At 41.0% G+C, this 21,783-nt stretch overlaps 1 protein-coding gene across 4 annotated transcripts in view; it reads right to left on the bottom strand.

Annotated features, from left to right (window-relative positions):
* The window catches only part of FGGY (FGGY carbohydrate kinase domain containing), a 129,227-nt gene that overhangs the window by 102,293 nt on the left and 5,151 nt on the right, over positions 1-21,783 (bottom strand). Inside the window, exons 1-5 of one of the 4 annotated variants that reach the window (XM_069023539.1) lie at positions 19,769-19,897; positions 15,591-15,803; positions 13,637-13,748; positions 11,710-11,861; positions 2,366-2,451 (exon numbers count right to left, since the gene is read on the bottom strand). In XM_069023539.1, the coding sequence (XP_068879640.1) occupies positions 2,366-2,451; positions 11,710-11,861; positions 13,637-13,748; positions 15,591-15,791 (551 nt within the window). In that variant the 5' untranslated portion in view covers positions 15,792-15,803; positions 19,769-19,897. Of the gene's footprint in view, positions 1-2,365; positions 2,452-6,982; positions 7,293-11,709; positions 11,862-13,636; positions 13,749-15,590; positions 15,804-19,768; positions 19,898-21,783 lie in introns of those variants that run through there. The other 3 variants (XM_069023540.1, XM_069023541.1, XM_069023542.1) reach the window with 3 other exon arrangements.

Raw genomic sequence — 21,783 nt, 5'->3', positions numbered from 1 at the left:
GAGCATTACAGGCAACAGCTTTCCAAGAACAATGGGAATCAACAATTTGGAACTCATCCTTTGCAACTGATGAGTGGATGTTGTTCAGTGAGATACAGAGCAATTTCAAAGCCAGGAGGTAAAAAATCCTAGAAGATGTTTGAGCCTCCACCCTGGAGGTAAGAAACATTTATTGTTTATTATAGGTCCACTGGAAAAAATACTTGGCAACAAGACAGTTCAAGCCAGCAGAATTAAAGGTGAAAGACAAAGGATTTCATACTTAGAAACACACATCAAGAACTGCTTTTTCAAACACGTCAAACTCTGATCTCACACACTACTCAACTTTGTGCACAGCAACCTCACTGAAGGCAAAAAGACTTTACATAATTTCTAAATGTCAAATACATACAAAATGTTTTAGAGAGCCCCTTAAAAATTTAATGAAGCAAGGTCTTTTCTATAAAAGTGCCTTCGGAATTGCATTTATTTTGGTAAAATCCTCCTCACCAAAACAATTTTTTTTTAAAAATAAATCCTTCTTTTATCAGGGCCAAGTTCTGTATGATTCACAGTGACTAACACTGTGTTTTGCCCTGTGAATAGACTCCTTTGTGCTCAAAGGGAGAAAGGGTGGTAAGAGGTAAGAATCTCATACTTGATAAATTCACACTTCCCTTGTGTTATGAGCATATGCAGGACAAATTACTTGACTTCACCAACCTACAAGAAAATTCTCAGAAAATGGGTGTGCATGGAGTAAAGCAGAGAAAGGGAAAAAAATTAGGTTTGATTCCAGCAAAATGCTTCTTGTCCCTCTTTTCCTGTCTTTTTCTTTCTCCTTTGTTACCCTACAAGACAATCCACTAGAATCAAAACAATAGGCCTAATTTTGGGGAGCACATTAAAGACAGCAATGAACAAGGAGCTATTTTATTCAAAATAGAAGACTCTCAGCCAAAGTGTGAGGGAAGACTTTATCCAGAGAGTCTTTTCCCAACATTCCTTTCTCCCTTACAACCTTCATCAATACAATTAAAAGATTTTGAATAATCACATTGTCATTGCTAAGGAAATTAACTTGCCTGTCTAAATTCAGGCATCTCAGCTTTTGAATATAATCCTCTGCAACTCTATTTTTTTAAGAGAGATTTTTTGCTTCACCCCCAGGACGTTGCAGCCAAGAACACGAAGCCAAAGCCAGGCAGGACCATGGAGCTGTCAGGATCACTGTGCCCTCCCTTTTCAGAGCCTCCTCCACCTCATGCCCTGACCAAAGGGTGCTAATGCTAAATCAAAGTCCTGAGTCCTTTCACAACATGCAGACCTTGGAATATCATCTGGGAGCCTGGGATTTATCCTCTTGAAGGTAGAGTTGGGTCAGGTGACAGGACTGTTTAGATTGCAAGATCTGTGGGGTGCAAGTTGTTCTTCTGTTTCATAACTCAGAGTTAGACAGCAAAATCTGACTGAAAGTCCAAAGGAGGAAGATTTAAGATACCATTTATCAATTATCATCTGGCAAGTCCTTGCACAACCCCTCTTCTTGACTTTTTAAAGTCAATCATAGCACTTCCCTGCTGTATAATGCAAGGAATATAGAATAGATAATGCTCTAACAATAGCTGTCAATCAGGAAGGCTAACTAGGGAGAAATAGAGCACTCAAATAAAAAGAACTGTATCTTATGGGAAGATATGTCATTTCCATAGAGACTAAAACTATCCTGTGGCCAGCTTTCATCTGAGACTACATTTTGCACAGATTCCACTCCACAAACTGCTATGGAAATAACTGTGAGCTGCACTGAACTGGGCATGATTTGAAATAAATAATACTGTCCCTCACTTCTCACAAGGATCTGCAAATGCTCTTCACCTGTGTTGGTCACTTTAATCCAGGTTTTTAAGGGGTTGTCTCAGAGGGTTTTGTTCAACTGCTCAGCAAGGATTCCAGGGTGCTTTTGGGGAGCAGCACAGCTGCCATGTTTTACAGTGAAGTGACCATTTTGAATTAAGATTTTTACCAGATCCCTCCCACATGGTAAAGAAGTGCACACTTCCAATTCTCAAAAAAGTCAGCAAATTTGTCAACAAAAACAGATTTCAAAGGCTTATTGGAAGTGTATTTAACAGAAACTCCAGCAATCATATTCATGCTCCAAAATGACATTTTGCAGCAACATACTGTATCTGTGAATTCCACTGCTCCCAGGAACAACTGTGTTCAGGAATGCACGATGGAGGCAGGAGATAGGTTCAAGATGTTTTGGGGCTGGCTGAATTACAGACAGATGTACATAACAGCAGGTCCAGTCAGAATGAATTAAAGCAGAAATGTACATAAGAAAAGAGACAAAAGCATACTGTTATAATTAACATACCTTGCAGTGACACCTGTGGCTTTCCAAGATAAGAAATCCGGAAGATCAAAGAAGTAGCCAACCTTCTCCCACGATTCTGGCAAGTTCTAATAAAAATATGTTTAGAAAGGCAGGTATTAGAGGTCAGGCTTGGTCATGTCCTTATTCTAATGTAATTAAAACCCTGATAGTTAGGTAAAAAGGACAATTTTTTAAACCCAGTGTTCTGATCATCCAGACAGCTCTACTCTCTGATTTACTGCCTGGAGAACTGAGCCTTTCCCCCACGACAGCCTGATCATAAGCAAAGTTCCCCATGAGGAGTCCACGGAGGCACAAGTTTCAGATCAATAACCTAGGGTGTCTCTGTTCCCCATCAGCTGCTCCGTGTCAGAGCAGTTTCAAAGTCAACAACTTTATCAAAAAACATTTGCCTGAAAAATGTTCTATTTTCTAAAATAAACCGTTTGAAAATATTTAAAATTTAAGATTTAAAATTTAATATTTGTTAATTATATGCATAGGAAGAAAACAAGGATCTCTGTGAGCACACAGACAAAGCCTGCAGATCACGTGGCTTTCCAAAAAGCTACACAACATTTCCAAACTCCTAAAAAAAATCTCTTCTACCAAAAAAAATCATTTACAAAAAGTTTCTACCACTGTTCTCTGCAGAGAGGTGATGGTCCAGAAAGCAAGAAGACAACACAGAAGGCTGATCTTACCACCTGGGCCAGGCTCTAGTCCTTGTTTTCATCTCCAAAGCTCAATCTAATTTTAGCTTATGTTAGCAATGCATATTCTCAAAACTACTTTTCCACAAACAATCTCCACACCATCCAGCTATCAGGCCATGATGAACGGGAAGAAAGTTTTCCCTGGAGTAAGGCTGTACTCCAGTGTGACAGACAGTGAGCATCACTGTCCTGCAAAGCAATCCCAACGGTCACCTCTCACCTCAGTAGATTAAAATAAGAATATCAAAACTAAATAAAAGCCCACAAGGGTCACAAATCAAACTTCCATGGGAAGACTGCTTGAAAAACCTCCACCAGCATTTTAAATAATTGAAAAGTGCAAATTTTTCTCACTTAAGATCAGCTCCTGCCTTAGAAACACAAGTCCTTGCTGGGGTTTTTCTGGAGCAAAAATTAATTCCATGCAGTGTCAAGAATGTACAGGCTGAACTAAAAGAGAACACGAGTCCATTTTAAGAAATATTTGGCTGTTGAAATTCCTCCCTGTGAGGGTGCTGAGGCCCTGGCACAGAGTGCCCAGAGAAGCTGTGGCTGCTCCATCCCTGGAAGTGTCCAAGGCCAGTTTGGATGGGGCTTGGAGCAACCTGGAAGAGTGGCAGGGGTTGGAATGAGATGGGCTTTGAGGTCCCTTCCAGCCTCATTCATTCTGTGATTCTATGATTCTGTAAATTCAGATTCTCTGATATCAACCCAAAATCTTACAAGTCCAGAAAGCTGCTGAAACGGAATCTATGATTTCGAGAAACTACAGTGCAACTGGGTAAGTACAAAAAAAGCAAAATTTTGGGTCATGCAAAGAATCTGTCTTAAAACTTGGAGTTTAGACCTTGAAAAGCTTCTAAAACTTACTGGGTTTCTATTGAGTTCTAAAAAGAAATGCTCTGATTACAATTTTTTAATATAGAACACACAACTTTTGGATGTCTGTTCCTGACCACTCAGGTTTAGGTCACCTCCCAGACACATGTGGTTGCTACTCACATAAATTTAACTTCCTAAGTGAACGCCAAGGTGCTCCACAGTTTAGCCCAAAGATCATTCAGCCAGATTATTTTGATAATAAAAGCCATTACATATTGTTAACACACCTGACAGCCTTCAAGAAGGAACAGGAGTAATCTGGCTGTTACTTTAATCAGGAAAGAAACTGGATTAAGAATAACTGTCTTCTTCAAACAAATCTGTTTCATCAAAGATACTCCTTGGATCCTTATTCTATTACTTCAAGAATTCCCAAAAGCCACATGTTAGTGACACTCAAAATACTTTGTTTCATGAACATCCAAATGATTCATTTTTTTGCCATCTTGATGCTGTGTCATCACTAATTAGTACAGACAAAAAAAAAAAAAATGTAGCACACTCTGATGCTTTTTCCAAACAAATTTAAAGTCTCCATGTTTTCGACACTCACTGAAGTTAATTCAGATTTATTTTCACCCAGTCAGGAGTCTGTGACCACATTAAAAGGATTGTGGAAAAGATCCAGGAACGTTCCCAATGCTGTGTTCACATCCTGCGACTCACCCTCCGAACTCACTTGCAAAGGAACTCACACAATCTTTCTGCTTTCCAGAGTTACTTATGGGGTACCCTTTCTTCATCTCTCTCTCTGATTGCTTTGGGTTATTTTAACAGCTACACCTCCACAGAGTGATTTTTTGAGATTTTTATAGATAATCCCAAACACCTGGGAACAAGAGTTTAAGAATTATGTAGAGCAATGTATTTTAATCTTCCCAGGCAAGAAGGGAAAATGAGGGATTTCTTAATTGGACTGAAAATACACACATAGGGTGTCTTTTTTCTAAATCACAGAAAACAAATGCACATTGTGTGAAAGGAAGAAAGGGAACAATGGAATACTTAATACACACACTCACAGGGATCTAAAAACTCATGTCCCATACCCTGCTCCAACTCAAAGCAAGGATTTACAGCTTGGATCTCCCACACTTCAGACTGGATGCCAAGCCATGTGATAGAGCTATTCCCACACACCCAAGATAGGCCATGAGCACAAATTCCATCCTTGCCAGAGCCATGGCTGCAAACTGATCAATTTTGACACAACTTGCACTCTAATTGGTAAAAGATTAACTGACTGAATTATCAGAGTCAGGAACTGGGGCAGGGGGGAGAGAAGGGGTTGGAAAGTAAGTTCTTGGAGTAAGGCTGCTGCTGAAGGGGGAGAAAACCGCCTGCACCACCGAGACACTGGTGCAAGTATCCTTAAATCCCTGAGGCATCCCAGGCATGGCACCACAGGCAGGCAAGCACCAGGGCCCAGGCCGGAAAGGGCTGCAGAGGCAGAGAGCAGGCACATGGAATCAGAGCTGGAGAAGCTGGAACAAGGCAGGAGGACAGTGTGTGCCTGCTGGGAGCCTTGTCCCACTGCAGAGGAGAGGAGAGACACGGAGGGCAGACAGACCAAGCAGGACCTGCTCAGAGGTGCAGGTGCTTCAAATCTCCCAGCTGTGAATGCTGTTTCTAAATGGCACTTCTGCCTGATTAGCAACTACAGTTAAAAGCCAAATCCAGGCTGAAGTACAACTTATGCATGTGTGTCTGTACTGTGTATAGATTGTGATAACACAGAGTGTTGAAACATTTATAAACAATTCTAAACAAGAGTTCAGTTCCAAACTCAACAGCCTGGAGTCATTCTCATTTAACACAGAATTTATTATTCATTTTAATGGAAAAATATTCAGTCACATTCAACAAGACAAAAAGCCAGCTGCAAGGGCAGCAAGCAGTGAAGAAGACATGCACCAGCAAAGGAGCTGCTGCCAAGCTAACATCACTGCATCCACTATCCTTCCCCCCACTGCCAGGGGAAGAGGTTTTAATTGTTTCTGCAAATGATCCCACTGGTAGCTGCAAGTCACAGGTGTACAGAAGGAAGAAGGATGATGGATCAAACAGCAGCTCTAACTGAGGATGTGAACTGTAACATACAGGAAGATCACTGACTGCCAGAAAAAAACAACTTCTCACAGACTATTGATTTTAGTTATTAATGGCAGAGGAACGATATGCTAAACAGTCACTACATGGTTTGGGTTTTTTTCCTGAAGGGAGGCTCTTCTTTGCTCTTAAACGTGACATTAAGAGCAGAGTTGTGAAAACTGAGTATAGAAGACTGCACTTCATTTGGAGGCAGTTACCAAGAAAATACTTACCCCAATCCAACATCCCCCACCCACTTAGAATAAACAAAAAACTTCAGCATCTCTGATTTAATAGGACTAGTATTTTTTAGAAATAGCTGGTTCGTAATGTCATTAGTATGAGGAAAACATAACATGCATCCTTTGGTTTTGGCACAAGCTACAATAACATTTTCAGCCAGAAATTAGTAAACAACGTTTTTTTCTTCTGCTATCTCTAGGAAAAAAAAAAATAACAGGCTACTTCTAGAGCTGGACACCCGTTCTCTGCAGTTTTTGCACTGCTGTGTTCGAGCTGTGTTCACACTGCTCAAACACTGCTTTGCCACCTCAGAGATATCTGTACAGTTGTGTTGTACTGACAAACACCTGCAGCAAAATAATTCCCATGGGAAGGAGTTCTGTAGCCCCACTTTCAAGTCACATGCAGGCATCTACCTCCCAGAACTACCTATGCATGCAGGCAATGAACACCCAATTTTTTCAGCCGAAGTCACCAAAAGTACAGAACCTGCTTATTAAACTGCACAAAAATTTACCTGCAACTACAGAAGTAAAAAACTATTGCAATAATGTTTTGTAAGAAAATTGTAAATTAAGAAATCTAAGGAAATAACAGCAAAACGAGTGAATTTAATTGGCTATTTTAAAAGAACCAGTAACGAGGAATTACTTTCCTTTTTAGTGAAGGTTATATTCAAACTTACCTTACTGGCTTCAGGAAGACTTTGTCAGAACAATCTTTCAGCTAGTTTCTAAATATTTGTCAAAGGATTCTTTATTTCACCTTCATTTACAGGTTATGTTCTTAATTCAGCTGACCACATTCAAAAATCAAATGTGGCTGTACCTACAGAAGTGAGCTTTATAAGAAATCATGTATTTGTTTTGTTTTGCATTTAACACTGGACTGTTTTGCATTTAACACTGGACTCTATCACCACACATGATCCACACAGGAAGAAAAATACAATGCTGCTCCTAAGTGAGCCACAGATGTGCACACTTTAACCAGACTGCCCCACAGGCCTCACAGTAGCTGCATTCAGCTGATCATTTACTGCCAACAGCTGTCCCCAACACACAAACTCCACCTGCAGGGATGGCTTTGCACCATAGGAACACCTATCTGCAATCACAAGCATCAAGAGCAAACAATTAACTTCATGGATGCTAACTAAGAGGTGCCAGAGGGTAAAATGATCCAGCTCAAATCAAACTGAACTGAATATAAGCAAATACAAATCAAACAGATCTCAAAAAGCCTATTATGGCCTTAAAAAATTTAGTTTTTCAATTCAAACTCGAAATGGAATAGAGATGAAGAGCTGGAAGAATACATGCTGAAGCCTCCAGTCTAGTTAAATCTCTATGCTGTGCAGGGAGATGAAATGTTAAAGAGAAAGCATTACATGGAAAATAAAGTTTAAAAGAAGCAGGTGACAATAACCTGTGATTTTGAAGAAAACCCGCAGCATCCCTCCGCAAATAAATACAAGGGGAGATGAAGAAGAAAGCCATAAGAAATAAAAACCAGTATCTACTTCTTGTACATTGGCGTCAGCTCATTCCTCACACTGACTGAGGTCATCTGCAGCTTCAATTCTAGGAACAAGGTGATGGAAATGGAAAAGCACAGTTAGGTCATTATTGAATCACAGACTGGTTTGGGTTGGAAGGGATCTTAAAGGCCATCCAGTCCCACCCCCTGCCATGGGCAGGGACACCTTCCACTATCCCAGGGTGCTTCAAGCCCCTCCTAGCCTTGGACACTTTCAGGGATGGGGCAGTCATAGCTTCTCTGGACAGCCTGTGCCAGGGCCTCCCCACCCTCACAGGGAAGAATTCCTTCCCAATATCCCATGTAACGCTGCCCTCTGACAGAGTCACTCCAGGCCCTTGTCCGAAGTCCTGCTCCAACTTTCTTCTAGGTCACCTTAGTCCTTCCTCCTTCTCCTTCCTCTTCATTACTTCCAACCAAGTCAGGGTAAATTTGCAAAGTCATATTTTAGCAATACTTTTAACTGCTTAGATGAAAACTCCTCAAGCCACAGAAATTCCACTGCTCTTTTGAGAGACACCCGAATCACTCACAATCTACCAGCACTGCTGATTTGACCCATGTCAGACCCTTCCTCACAGAAGTCAGGTTTGCAAATACTGTTGTTAGGAGAACGCAGGGCAAAACATGAGACAAGAGCATCTTGTCATCACACATGTCCTAACGTGGCCTTCCAGACTCAGGTGAGCACCACGGAAAGAGAGAGGGAGGCTTTAGTGACACTGTACACACAATTAACCTCCTGGTGTAACAGCAGACCACCAATCATTTAGTATCAGTACTTTAAATAACTTCCTTCCAAAAATGCATCTAGTTAAACTCATAAGTTTATCTTTTATTTAATCATTATTATTTAACTTCTATTTTATTATTTCACTTCAGACATAAAGCAGTACTTTTCCCCACTGCACCCTCTCTGCAAAACCCATACGAATGCAAGCAGCTGTGGAATGTGCACAGCACCAATCCCAGGCAAAGATGTACAGAGGGAAAACAGCAAAAATATTTAATAGCAGAAACATTAAATTCCTGGGGAGTTCAAAATAAGGTCCAGGGAATTCAAAGCAAAAGTCAACAGTGATTCTTCATATATTAGGGTGTACATGCTGACCTGGAGCATGATTGTGCAAAGTGTCTGGCTGCGGGTTTTGTTCTGCTTTGTTTTCTTTACAAACATCCCTGTGTTGAACGTGTTGCAGCCATGTCAAGCCTTCTGATGAAAAACTTTCCAGAAACATGATGCCAACCAAAGGGACAAAGGCTCAGAATAGCTTCTGGATACACCTTGGTTTAGCCAGTTTTGATTATGGTCAGACATACGAGAATGTGCCCAATCCACTGTTTTTGTCTTAACTTCGTGGGATACTGTCAGGTATATGACAACATTAGGGAGGAATATTGAGAAAGGAATAAGGAAGGAAAGGAAAAAAACAACCCATCTCACTACACTCAGTAGTCAGGAAAGCTGGAGACACCAAAGCCATGAGCACCAAAGCCAGGCACAGTGTGGGCAGACACTGTGCAAAACTTTCCCAGGCAGTAACCCAGGTCAAACCAGGTACAGTGCAGTCATTTACTGAATATGAGTTATCATAATTAAGTAGAAGCATGATGGGAATTTCAGTTTCAACTTTGCAAAGCTCTCAGATAGTCTCAGTTGAAAAGGATAGAATAAAATTAAAATGTGTCTTTCTACCTGCTAATCTTGCAATTCTCCCACGGGATTTGAAAACTAAGCTTCCTTTTTGTCAGCTTGTGCATTACCACTATCTGAAGAAATAATCCTGCAGTCAGAATAAATGACTGTATTTTTTCCCTGTGGTGTGTGAGCTAGATCAAAATCTCACCCTGCCATACATGGAAAATACACTTAACACAGAAAATAAAGATGATACAACTCAAAAAACAGGAAGGACACCATTAAATACCATTCTACAGGTAGTTTTCCTGACCATACCTTTAATACCTGTGTCACAGTTTATTGATTTATAAAATATTGATAACAAAGAATCTGAAGAGACTTAAGTAATTTATATTCGTAGCCCAGTTCAAGGCAGTCCACTGAGAAACAACAAATGTGCAAACTGCTCTTGTAGGTCTCATTTGACCAACCTGACATTCAAAGTTATTACAAGATTTGCCTTCTGGGGCAAAAGATGAGGACACTTGCATCACATGAGGCTGAGTTTGAGCTGTCAGAGCCCAACATGATCCTTCACTGACAGCCCTGATGTCAGGTAAGCCATGGATGCATTACTGTGCCTGGCACTGAAAATAAACCATCGCTCTTCATTTAATTCCTTTCCCCCTCCTACTTTGCCAGGAGTACAGAAGCAATAAAACCACTCAATCCTGCACCTCTCCAGAGCTAAAAGGTTTAACCAAATCTCAGCTGATTACAGCCCACTCCAGGATAACTGTTCCAGCTCCTCAGCAGCTGAGGTGTTGCTGTAGGTGTTGAGGTGCCCGAGCTAAGCAGGGCAAGCTTAAGCAGTTTAATAGTGAGTCATGCCCAGACCACTTAGGACGCAGGGAGTGTCGAGTGGGCAGCTCAGCAGGCAGACACTGAGGTAAAAAACCCTCTCTTAAGGACAATAATCTCCTTAGCTGGTATGTCAGCAGCTGAAAAGGGACATATGAACAAGCCCTGCTCTGTAGCACCCTTCTGCCAGGAAATCCCTGCTGCTGGCTGGCACCTGGGGTCAGGAGGATCCTGTGTCCCACCCACTGGCTTGTGGAAGGAACAAGCCCTGCAATGCGCTCCCCTTTACACCACAGGGCTTTGAGGTCACAGCAGACTCACACCTCCACGTGACCACATGTGGACACCCTATAATCTGGATTTCCTGAGCAGTCAGGTACTGATACCCCTTGCAATATAAAAATGTTTTAAATGCAAACGATTCATTTCATGTTTTTACGGCTTACATTTTATTATTTAAAAAATGACTGATGTATGATACTCATAGCTCGAGAAGGGAAGAACTAGTAGATAGATAATCATATTTCATGATCAACATTCATTACCCTCTAATGTCATTAATCTGTCAGTACCTGCTTCTGTGAATTAATTCCTTTGACTTTCCCCAATCCACACCTTGTTACAATATAATGTCTCATGTCTGCAAGGACAGGAGAATCTGGCTGCTTGAAACTGGCAGCAAGCAATTTATATTTGGGCTTTGTTAAAATGACAGTGAGCATCATTGAGGCCAAATGCAAAAAGCCAGGCTGGAGGAGGTTATAAAAATTTCAAGTGGCAAGTGTCTCTCTTTTTATCTGGCAGTAGTTATTAAGAGGCCATATGTCATTGTAACACACGAAATTTAAACACAGGAGACAGAGGCAGAGCTCCACATTACACACAGGACACCTTCCCTCTACACATGGTTTACTTCCTGCTGATGGGACAGAACTAAACTGAAGCTGGAAGTGGAGAGTTCCTCCACCAGCAGCCAAAGCCATCACACCCTGCACTGCTGGATGCCTCAAAAGCACTTCCTCTGGCACTCCAGGCTCCAGGAGCTGGAGCAGGAAATACACCTCTGTAACTAAATCCTAGGATACTTTGAGGACTCATTTATTACCTGCACCTCAATTTGTATGTATACCTAATCCTAGATAAGAAAGGCATTTGGAATGTTTCTATCAGGGAACACTCCACTTCAATAAAATCAAACATATTTATACAAAATTGAGAGGAAAAAACAACCTCAAAAGGTTTAAATCACAGCTTTAGCCTGGCCTTACTCTGCGCACCCTGGGGTTCAACACTAAGGCTGAAGACTTTTGTTTTAGAAATCTCATTCTCAGGAATTAAAAAGGGGCACTAATCACTAGTAAAAAATGCACCATGGTGTTAAATGTACTCACTTCCTTTATCCAGAGCAATTTAGGTGGCTGCATTTCCACAGACATGGCTCCCCCTACATAGTTCAGAACCCTGTGCTGGGTTGCATTGATGCGCTCGACTTGACTCGCTGCACGATGGTCCATCCACATGATCACATTCCTATGGTTCTGTCCTTGGGGGAAAACAGAAAAAAGAGATTATTTTAGCTCTGGTTTAGCCCCAGCTCAGTACTGCAAGTTACTAGGCTCTAAACTGCTTCACAGTTTCACTTCTGCACTGAAAACTCAAATTCTATTTGTGTTAATAATTCAGAGTGGATATCTAAAACCAAAATTTTAGCCCTCTGAGCCAACTTTAGGACATGCTGAGCACTGAGAATGCTGACTGAAACCAATCCGGCTTGTGAGCATCCAAGAGCTGTGAAACACCATGTTCTCTTGTATTTCATTCATTCTCTACAAAGTTCATGTATTTAGTTAAAAATAAAAAGGAACATTTTGGTGACCAAAAACTAAAAATGTGACAAAATCTGAACAATCATGTTGTGAACTGAAATTAACTCAATTGGCTACAGGGATTCTCTTTCCTCTTCTATGGTTATGAGAAGAACTACCCTAATTCCTTTCCGAAATACTGTTTCAAGGGGGATAATTCGCTGAGATGCTTTTATTTTGGATGTGCAAGGAGAAAGCATTTGGCAAGTCTGCATCAGACACGAATGAGAACAAGAAGCAAAGAACATTTTATCCAAATTAACCTCCAGAGGACCTGCCAGACAGAGGGAACAGTAATCCAGGTGACACTGCAGATTCCTCTCTGGCTAAGCACACTGCATTCTCCATGGCACAGCCACTCAAGCATCATCTCGAAAACACACTCTAAAACAAGGCAGAAGTATGAGGCACATCAGTATTTCTAAAATGGACTGAAATACAACTTAGAACTGTGAAACTCCCTGAAACCCCACCACTGCAAGACTCTTCACAGCATTACAGTATTGAGTGAATTCTTGTCTTGTTTAGCACCACCACTGTGTAAACTCAAAAGTTATTGGGGATATCAGAGCACATAAAATGAGAACTGAATTTGACTTGCTAGACCCAAAATAGCCCCAGATATCATTAGGCATTGAACAGATTGTAAGAGACTTTCAAACTGAAAAATAAATAATCTGATCTAAATTTAGAGAAGGACGTTTTGGGCGCAAAGCTGGTTTTTTGAGAAGGACAGGAGGAGATGAAAACACATCTGAGAATAGAAAGGGAACGTACACAGGATTACGATCACGTCTCTGTAACTACTGCTATAGCACACACCTAATCTTAAGCAGGATTCACTGGGGGGAAAGTGCAGCACAGATTTTTTGTGAATCGTCTGAATCATCTACCCAAAAACTAATAAACCCCCCCCCCCAGATTTTTAGGAAAAGGTCACAGACTGTTTCTGAAATTTAGCACTATCCTAGACAAAGACAGAACACCAGTGTAAGAAAATACACAAACTGAACCTCTTGCCTGCAGCTCCATGACAGAGCAAGCATTTAGACTACACTAACACTAACATTTTTAACATTCCTTTAACCAGTGTGGATGGGCATTTATACACACTATAAAAACCATGATCAGTACAGTCTGAAGAAGAAAATATGCAGAAAAGAAAAATGAGCATAGATTTCCCTAAGAAGCAATTTCTCAGAGTCAAGATGAATGAATGTGATCTTAGGATGCCAAATATTTAACCAAACAGTAAGTAATTCTCATCTCAAATTTAATTTTGCAGTAAAATTAAAACAGTAAACCCAGGGGAAAAAATCCCCTTGTAAAAAAAGTTTGTGTCATCTCCATCTCCAAGAGTCAGCCCCACCACTTGGGATCTGGATGACATGGAAAGTTCCCTCCCATCAGCAGTAAAACACACAGTAATGCCATGTTTTGTGTGGAGCCCTACCTTGACAGTTGACTGCCAAGGGCTGGAACTGTTTATCCACCACAACAAGGGAACAGGTAGCATCAAACCCCAGCCCTCGGATCTGGCTGGCATCCACTCCACAGACAACTTCCTGAAAATACACAAAACACACCAGAATACAAATATATCCATACATGTGCAAGTATCATGTGAATAGTGAGTACAGAAAATGAGTTACAAGTTAGCTCAAACTCTGAAATTTCCTAAATTCAGTATTCTTTAAAGCTTTGAAACATAAATACATCAAATTACCAGAAATTCTCTGGGTTTCAAATCTGATTCAGAGGTCTTTATCCACAGTCCTGGATAAAAGCAGGAAGCAGAAAAGTATCAATAAATCAAGGTAGCAGAAAACCTGTAATGTTGATTTTCTCTCTTTTCTAAGGTTGGAGCTGAGCTGCATGTGAAACATGGACACAGGACTAGGACCAAAGTGTTTCCATCAGTTACTTCACTGACTTCCTGCCCGTGGAAGCAACAACCTTCCAGAATTGCTTTGGTAATATTGTATTTGCCTCACAATACTGAAGGGTTCCAAAAATAAAGTCTGTCAAAATCTGTAGCCATGATAACACCTCTGCAATGCACACCTTTGCTCAGCTACCAAGAGTTTCAATAGCACACTTTTTGGAAGGTTTTCAAAAAAAAAAAAACCAAGCCAAACCATTGCCCCAAAATGCCTGAACTTCATGGCTCCCAGCAGCACTGGAAAAAAAAACAACACCCACAAGGATTAAGTGCCAAATGAGGTTGCAAGACACCTAAAATGTAGCACAGTAATAAATTGCCACTTCTCGGCAACAATAAAAATATCGTTATTTTAATTAGTACTATAAGGCAAGACTTTAAGTAGACTTGCACAGTGCCAGTCTCTTACTGGCTCTGTAAAACTGCAGTTTCTGAGACCATTTTATTGCTTAAATATAAGAGATTGCATTTAAAGAGGTCCAGAGCAAGAACAAAGCCACTCAGAGAAAAATCAAATAAACAGAGGAAGATTTGCTCTGCCTTAACATCAAGCTGTTCTTCCCTATCACTCCTGTCACTCCCTTCTTTTCCTTGCATCCCACTCACCTTCTCCATCTCAGGGCATTTCTGCAGAGCCAAGCTCATTAATGTTTGAAAAGGCTGATCAATAACAAGACAATGGGTGAACAGTCCATCTGCAAATTACCAAGTGTATCATGAATATTTAAAAAGCCAACCTTAGAACATGGAGCAGGCGGGGGCTTTAGTAAGGAAGATGAAATGGTCTCTGTGTGCACTGCAAGCAAGGTCTCTAATTTACCTTTATCTCCAGCATGTACAGGATCCCCTGGATCAGAGGATACAAATTTTCCCCTATAGTAAAGTCTGTTTCAATCTGGTTTTATGCTTGATACTATCAACAGACATTTATTATTTATTTTGGTCTTATAATACTGGATCCTCTTATAATGAGGATCACAAGCGTTACTTTAGGGGCCATCCACAAACCAGATTACAATTCCTCTACAATAAATTCTCCTTTGTGACTCCAGAACAGCCCAATGCACCTCTCTAGATATATGCACTGCCAGGTTCTGAACAACCTTGACTCCTCCAAGAACTGTCTCGTGGGTAGAGCGTACAGCTAAACAAAGCTCACAGATGTGACACCTGAAGGCAGTGAGTAAATCCTCCCCAGCAATAAGAGCACAAAGAAAGGCCTTTCATTCTACTTGCAGTTGTAGCATGAGTTTTTTTCACTCTGGCCTTCAGCTCCTCACCAATAAAACAGACATTGTGAGGCTGCATCAGCCTCAAGGTGCCTTTAATGCACAAGGGTGGTTACAAGTTACACAGCATGAACAGACCCGAGTGGAAGTGACAGGCACAGCGACTGCAGGACCGTGAACATTCCCACCTTGCAGAGCCACCTGCAACACAAATCCTTCATTTTGTCCTTGCCCACCTTTGTGACAGAGCAGCAGGCAGCCCAGATGTCTGCAGAGGATTGCTCATAGTGGTCTGGCCGGGGCTCCCAAACCTGGATGGGCTGCTCTGCGTGTGCCACCACCGTCCCAAACCCGTCCACCAGAGCCGCGCGAACGCTGGCTGAGCCCACATCAACTCCAACGTAGTATTTCACTGCAGTCTGCTTCTCCCTGGGCATTTTTAATAAAACCTGTTGAAGGAAAAGAAAAAAAAAAGGGGGGGGGGGGCTAAAAGCAGATAAAATGACTTGATGGAAAAGGTGCCAAGAGCTGCTGCCTCCAATCATGCCAAACATCCCACCTGTGGTGTGATGCTGGTAATTATAAAGTAACCACGTGACAATCAGGTACACGTTACCCAGAGGAAAAAAGGAATAAATAAAGTTAAGTTTCCAAGAGCTCTCCACCATCACTTCACACCACTTTAAAGACTCAGGCAATAATTTTCTGAAAATGTGTTGAGCCATGAGAGCATGGTGTGAAATATCTGCCTTTTCTTTGACATCCTACAAGAACAAAGTGAGGTTAAGTTAATTGATTTAATTATTCACAATGAGTTGCTTATTTCACTATATTAACTATTTGACATTTAATACAGTGACAAATTCACTGTTCTTAATTTCTCACAGTTTGTTCTTAATTAATAGTTAACATTTACATTTTAATCAAGCTGTGAGAATGCTAAGAAAGAGCTGATAGAAGTATTTGAAACGTCAGACAAGTGTTTAGCGCTTGCTTGAACCTATTACTTCTCTGAAACACATGAAACTCAGCTGACACACAGCTTCTGATACTCAGAAAATGAATGGATCAATTGGCATTTAATGAATACATGGTATTTACAGAGCATCAAAATGGCTCTACTTAAAAACAGCCCACTTCTCCCAAAGAAGTGACCTGGATAATTTCTGGATTTGGCAGATGGAGTGGTTAGAGGGAGGAGTATAGGCGAAGGGGGAAAAGATTTGAAAAGTCCTGATTATCAGAATATGATTATTCACATTTCAAATTATTTTTTTTTCCTTTTTTTTAATAGTAACATTGTGTACAGGTTAGGATCTATTGGCACAATGTAGGTGGCTGTTCACATCTATGGCTGGCTTGTAACCAGTGCTGCTGATGGATATCACAAATCTACAGTCACTGAGGGCTAGAGGCAGCAGGTGAACCAGAAAAGGAAAAAAAAGAGCCTCTTATTTCAGAAAACTGCAAGTATGATTCTGGATAATAATTTATTAGGACTAAGTTTCATTTGCACTGAAAATGGCGTAAAAACACCTTGGCTGAAGAAACCAACTGAGGCTTTCCCTCCTCCCACCCCTTAAACAGCTCATGGAAATGTGGTCAGTCTGTGGAGATCTGTAATCACACAATCATTTTTTCCTGCTTCAATCTGGCCCTTCATGCCCAGACCCCACTGCTGGGTCCAGGACCCATGTTTTTGTTCTGTGCTTGGCCAGCACGAGGGAGTTCTGTCCCTGCTACAGACCAAAGCAGCGACCGCACCACACTCTGCTCACACCGTGCAGGGTCACCAGAGTAGTTGTACAGATCAACAGCTTCTAATAATGTCACAAAGTAGAAAAAACTCCAAGCTATAGAGCATATTGTGGTCCTGCTGGAAATCCTGGCTCCTGCCTCCCAGCATGCTGGTTCTGCCCAGCAGATTAGGTGCAACACACACTAATCTCGTTAAGCAAGGTCATGTGTCCAAGCGATGAGCAATCAGCTAAAAATAATGGTGTGCCATGAGTCTAACACCTAGGAATATTGGCAAGAAAGCGTGCTTTATTTCTTGGCCCTGGCTCTGTGACCTGGTCAGAGGAACAAAAGCCAATTCCTCTGCCAGAGAGGACACCTCTGCTGCTATGGGTGATTAATACTGCATCTGTCACCCGGAGGGGGGACAGCACTCAGCTTCTCCCTCTCAGCCCTTGGCTGGAAAAGCAGTTTTAAGACATTCTTTTCAACGCAGGTTTTACTTCTTAATTTTGCACTCCATCTCCCCAAACCTCCAAAGGCTGGCTGCAGGTGCTGCAAGCTCCTTGTGAGAAATTTTACGACAAAGACGTTGCATAATACTGCTCCTGATACTATCTCACGAATTTCCCTATTTTTCCCCTATTTCAGCTCTGCCTTTAGCTGCTGACTCATAAAAAGTTGAGACTAAACCACAAGCTGCAAACCAGATCCTTTTTTTTTAAACATAGGCAAATCCTTCTTACTTGCTTTTCACAAAATACAAATAGCAAAAGGAGTATTTTATATCCTGCCTCCTGCTCACACACACAATATTACTCCAAATTTCTCTTCCTTGTATGGCAGCCTTGATTTTAGCTCATTAATGTGTTTTTGCTACTTAGAGAACAAGCTTAACAGATGTTAGAGAATTAAGCTCACAGCACCTCCTACTCAGCACTTAAAATTATGGCTTTGCATTGGATTCTTCCCACAAACATTTGAAACCTGGAACCCAATCTGCCCATGTAATGTTTACTTTCCTTTTTTTTCCTTACTAAGCAACCAGGATGTGCCTGTGTGAGTGACTGGGCAGGAAGCAGAGTTTGTTTATGTGCTTGAGCAGTGCATATCAGCCTTTGCACAACCACCAGTTTACTGCTGTCAATCAGAGGGAATAGGAAAGAGTTAAGTGACAGTACAAAACCAAGAACCCCAAACTTACTTTAACAGGTCTCTTTCTGAATAAAGCTCACCTAGACCCACAAAGGAGTGCTCAATATCTCATGAAAAAAACAGAAAGGCTAAAAGTAAATATTAATCCTTTTTCGAGCACAGCAAGCACTAAGTTACAGAGCCTGTTCAAAGTAAAGTGTCTCTGCAACAGGATCTGATCTGCTTGCAAAAACATAATTTGATGCCAAGGATTTTTTTGGAATACCAAACACTTGGTATGCCACCTACTTATCAACCCCATCCACAAAAAGCACTGTCATCTCTAGGTCATAAATGTCAGCAATTATGGACTCTGCCCAAGGGTATTTCTTGAGAACCTAAGAACTCTGCAGAGAAGTTGGTGGAAAATATTTAGCCAAAGTACAGTGATAAGAATTTTAAAGAGGAATGTTGTCATTCTGTTTTGTTTCCAGAAGATTCCTTTGGTACAAGAGGAAGCTCCAAATCAGAGATGAAGGAACTCTTTAATGGAATTCAGAGGTAGCAGAAGGTCCCAGCACAAGCTTCTTGCTTTGCAATTTGGACACCAGCATTCATTGCCATGTGAAAAGAAAACTGTTGTGCAAATAAAACGTTGGGTTTGAATTTTTTATCAGCTGGATTCCTAGCTTCTGCAGGCAGCACAATCATGAGGAAAACTGTGAACCAGAAAAATTACTGAAATAAAATGTCCTAAAAGTCCAGTCAGGTCAGTTCATCAAGCACAATATTCCAAACATGACACCAAAATATTTTATGCATGGATGATGCATGTTTATGGACCTCCAAGGCGTGCAAGGCAGTGGAGATAGTACCCTCTAAATCCCTGATATATCTAGCACAGGAAGCCTGGCTCCTTGAAGCCAAGAAAAAAGGCCTCCAGAACTTCAATACAGCCTTGTCTGTCCACTGCAGAATTAGGGCCTCACATTTTCAACTTATTATTTGAATTTGCAAACAGAATGAAAGGGGCAGAGAAAAAAACCAGAATTAAAAGACATGTCCAGCTTGACCATGTTAATCCATGACTGTAACTGCTAAGTCAGGACAAGAAGCCAAAACTCCCTCCAAGCACTAAACCAGCAATGGCCTCTTTCTCTGCAAATCACAGCAGGGACAGAATGGCTTTTCAAACAAGCATTTATGATCAAAAGGCCACAGCATATTATAAATATTTATATGGCCCATTAAATAATAGTCTGTATAAATATTATTCAAAATGTGCATGCTGGAAACCACAGACTTCCCAGTTTATCCTTATACAAATGTGTTAGTTTTCCCACATAGGCAATGAAGAAAGAAAAAGGAGGGGTGAAACTCAGTTGCAAAAATATTTCTTTAAAAAAAAAAAAAAAAGAAAATCCTTAACATTATTTACTTTAATTTAGAAGGAATGAATAAGTAACCAGAAGACTTTTTCATGAGCACTGTTAGACTCGTCTGTCCTACTTTACTTCACGGTTATCGAGCTGCCAGGACGTACCTTTCTGTGAAAGCCACGGTGCAGGAGGGCTGCACTCTCACATCAACACAGGCCCAAGCTCAGCACAAGCTTTCAGCAGCAGCAATTTAGGCTTTGTGCTGCTGTGTGCTTAAACACAAGGAATTAGGAAGGACTGGCATGTCTGTTTTAAACTTTGATCTTTGGAACACTGCGGGCTGCCCAGACCTGGCGATCGTGGATAAACAGTGTGTTTTCAGCAGTGCAGCTGTGCTTTTCCAGGGGTTACCAAGAAAAAGATTAACAGGCTCAAATTAGGCTTCATAAGTTTCATGTGAAAAGATCTAAATATGCTAAAGAAAAGCTGCTTTTTCAATTGTAGAAAGGAGATAAACCAAAACAAGCACTTTTGACATTATACTGGAAATTCAGCACTTTGTTGGCTTTCTAGAGTTAAGTAACCCATACAAGGGGTGGTGGTAGAGTGGCAATCTCTCCTTGAAGACAGTGAACTCCCTTTCCTCTTCCAGCTTCTGTAATTCCTACTTGAATGTGGAAAGAGAAAGAAGGCACATGTCTGTGTGGGAGAGCAGGAGCAGATGGGGAATTCTAACGCTATGCTGAAGGGCAGTACTAATATAGAGAATATCCTTAAATGCCCAAGGGACTGTGCTATAACTATCAACAAGCATTTATTTTTCAGCTACCCCACAGCAAACAAAACAAAAACAAGGAACAAAAGCACAGCTCAGCTCCCCTTTTCCCTTCCCCAAACAGAAACAGGTACATGCAGGATCTCTGCCTTAGGAATGGGAGGACTGTGTTAACAATAACAAAACTGGAATAAATAAAAATGGAGCTGGGGAAAACATGCTTCTTCACTGCAAACCAAACACTTCTAGATTCTTTCATCAATTCTCCAGTACATTCTGTGAAGGTGTCTTACATCTTACAAGGAAAAACAGCTTCAAATAGTGGAAGATTTCAGTAGTAGGATCTGACCCTGACTCCAGTCCCATAATATCTAGATTGTTCTATTAAAACCTTCCTAACTGTCCCCTTACCATTTAAATATTGTGTCAATTAATCCCAGCATAGGCAGGACTGAAAATATTCTACTATTTTCTAGTATCTCCTTTTCTCTCTATAAATAATTCACTATGTACTAATTTGCTGTAATGTCTCTCCAGATCTTTTTTCTTCCCCTTGCTTTCAGTGTCCAAGACAAAGTCATTACTTCATTGCTGCCCTCTGCCCTCTAATTCTATCTTTTGGGTTTTAAATACTTTCAGCCCAAACTACTTCCACCTGCTCTGACATAAAGCAAGGCATATTCGGGTTTATCCTGGTGTAACCAATAAGTGGAGAAGTGAAAATGACTAAATTATTCTAAGAAAGTAGGTCCAAAATTTATTTATTTTCAGCTTCCCCTGCCTACATAGATATCTCACTCAGGAACAGCAGAAGGATGTCAGCATGACCAGTGTCAGTAAATACCAAGCTCTTAAGTGTACAACAGAGTTGGTTTTCTCTATATTCTGCTCAAGAAGAGATTTGTACTAAACAGAAGAATTATCAGCTCTTCTTCCAGCTCCTGTCTTCAGCTCACACAGGCAGACACAGCCTGTGGTACTGATGATCAAACAGGAGCAATGGCATTCTGGCCCCTGATTAAAGAGCAGAGTATGGCTGTGCTGGGTCAGATGAAAGGTCTGATTAGCCCAGGATCCTCCACAAACAGCAGAAGCCGTAAGAAAAGCATATGCCTGCCCTTTTCATCCAGCAGCACTTCCCCAGGACACCTTTCCTCCTGCTATCTATAGTAGAGGCACTTCTTGAGCCAGAAATTTTATCTTTAGGATTAGCAGACCTTGAAGGCTTTTTCCTCTCTAAATTTGTTTGTGCTCTTTCTGAATCTAGGGAATCTTTCCTAACTGCAAACTACAGTGGTAACAAGTTATAAAGTTCTGTGTAAACAATGCAAGAAAAAGCCCTTTGGTTTGTTCTGAGCGTGCCACCTGCTAGCTTTGTTTGATGTGTCTGAGTTCCTGAGCTAG

Source organism: Aphelocoma coerulescens, chromosome 8 (genome assembly GCF_041296385.1).
Source record: "Aphelocoma coerulescens isolate FSJ_1873_10779 chromosome 8, UR_Acoe_1.0, whole genome shotgun sequence".
Classification (NCBI taxonomy): Eukaryota; Metazoa; Chordata; class Aves; order Passeriformes; family Corvidae; genus Aphelocoma; species Aphelocoma coerulescens.
The sequence above is the reverse complement of the archived record's forward strand: the minus strand, read 5'-3'. Positions and strand labels throughout refer to the sequence as shown.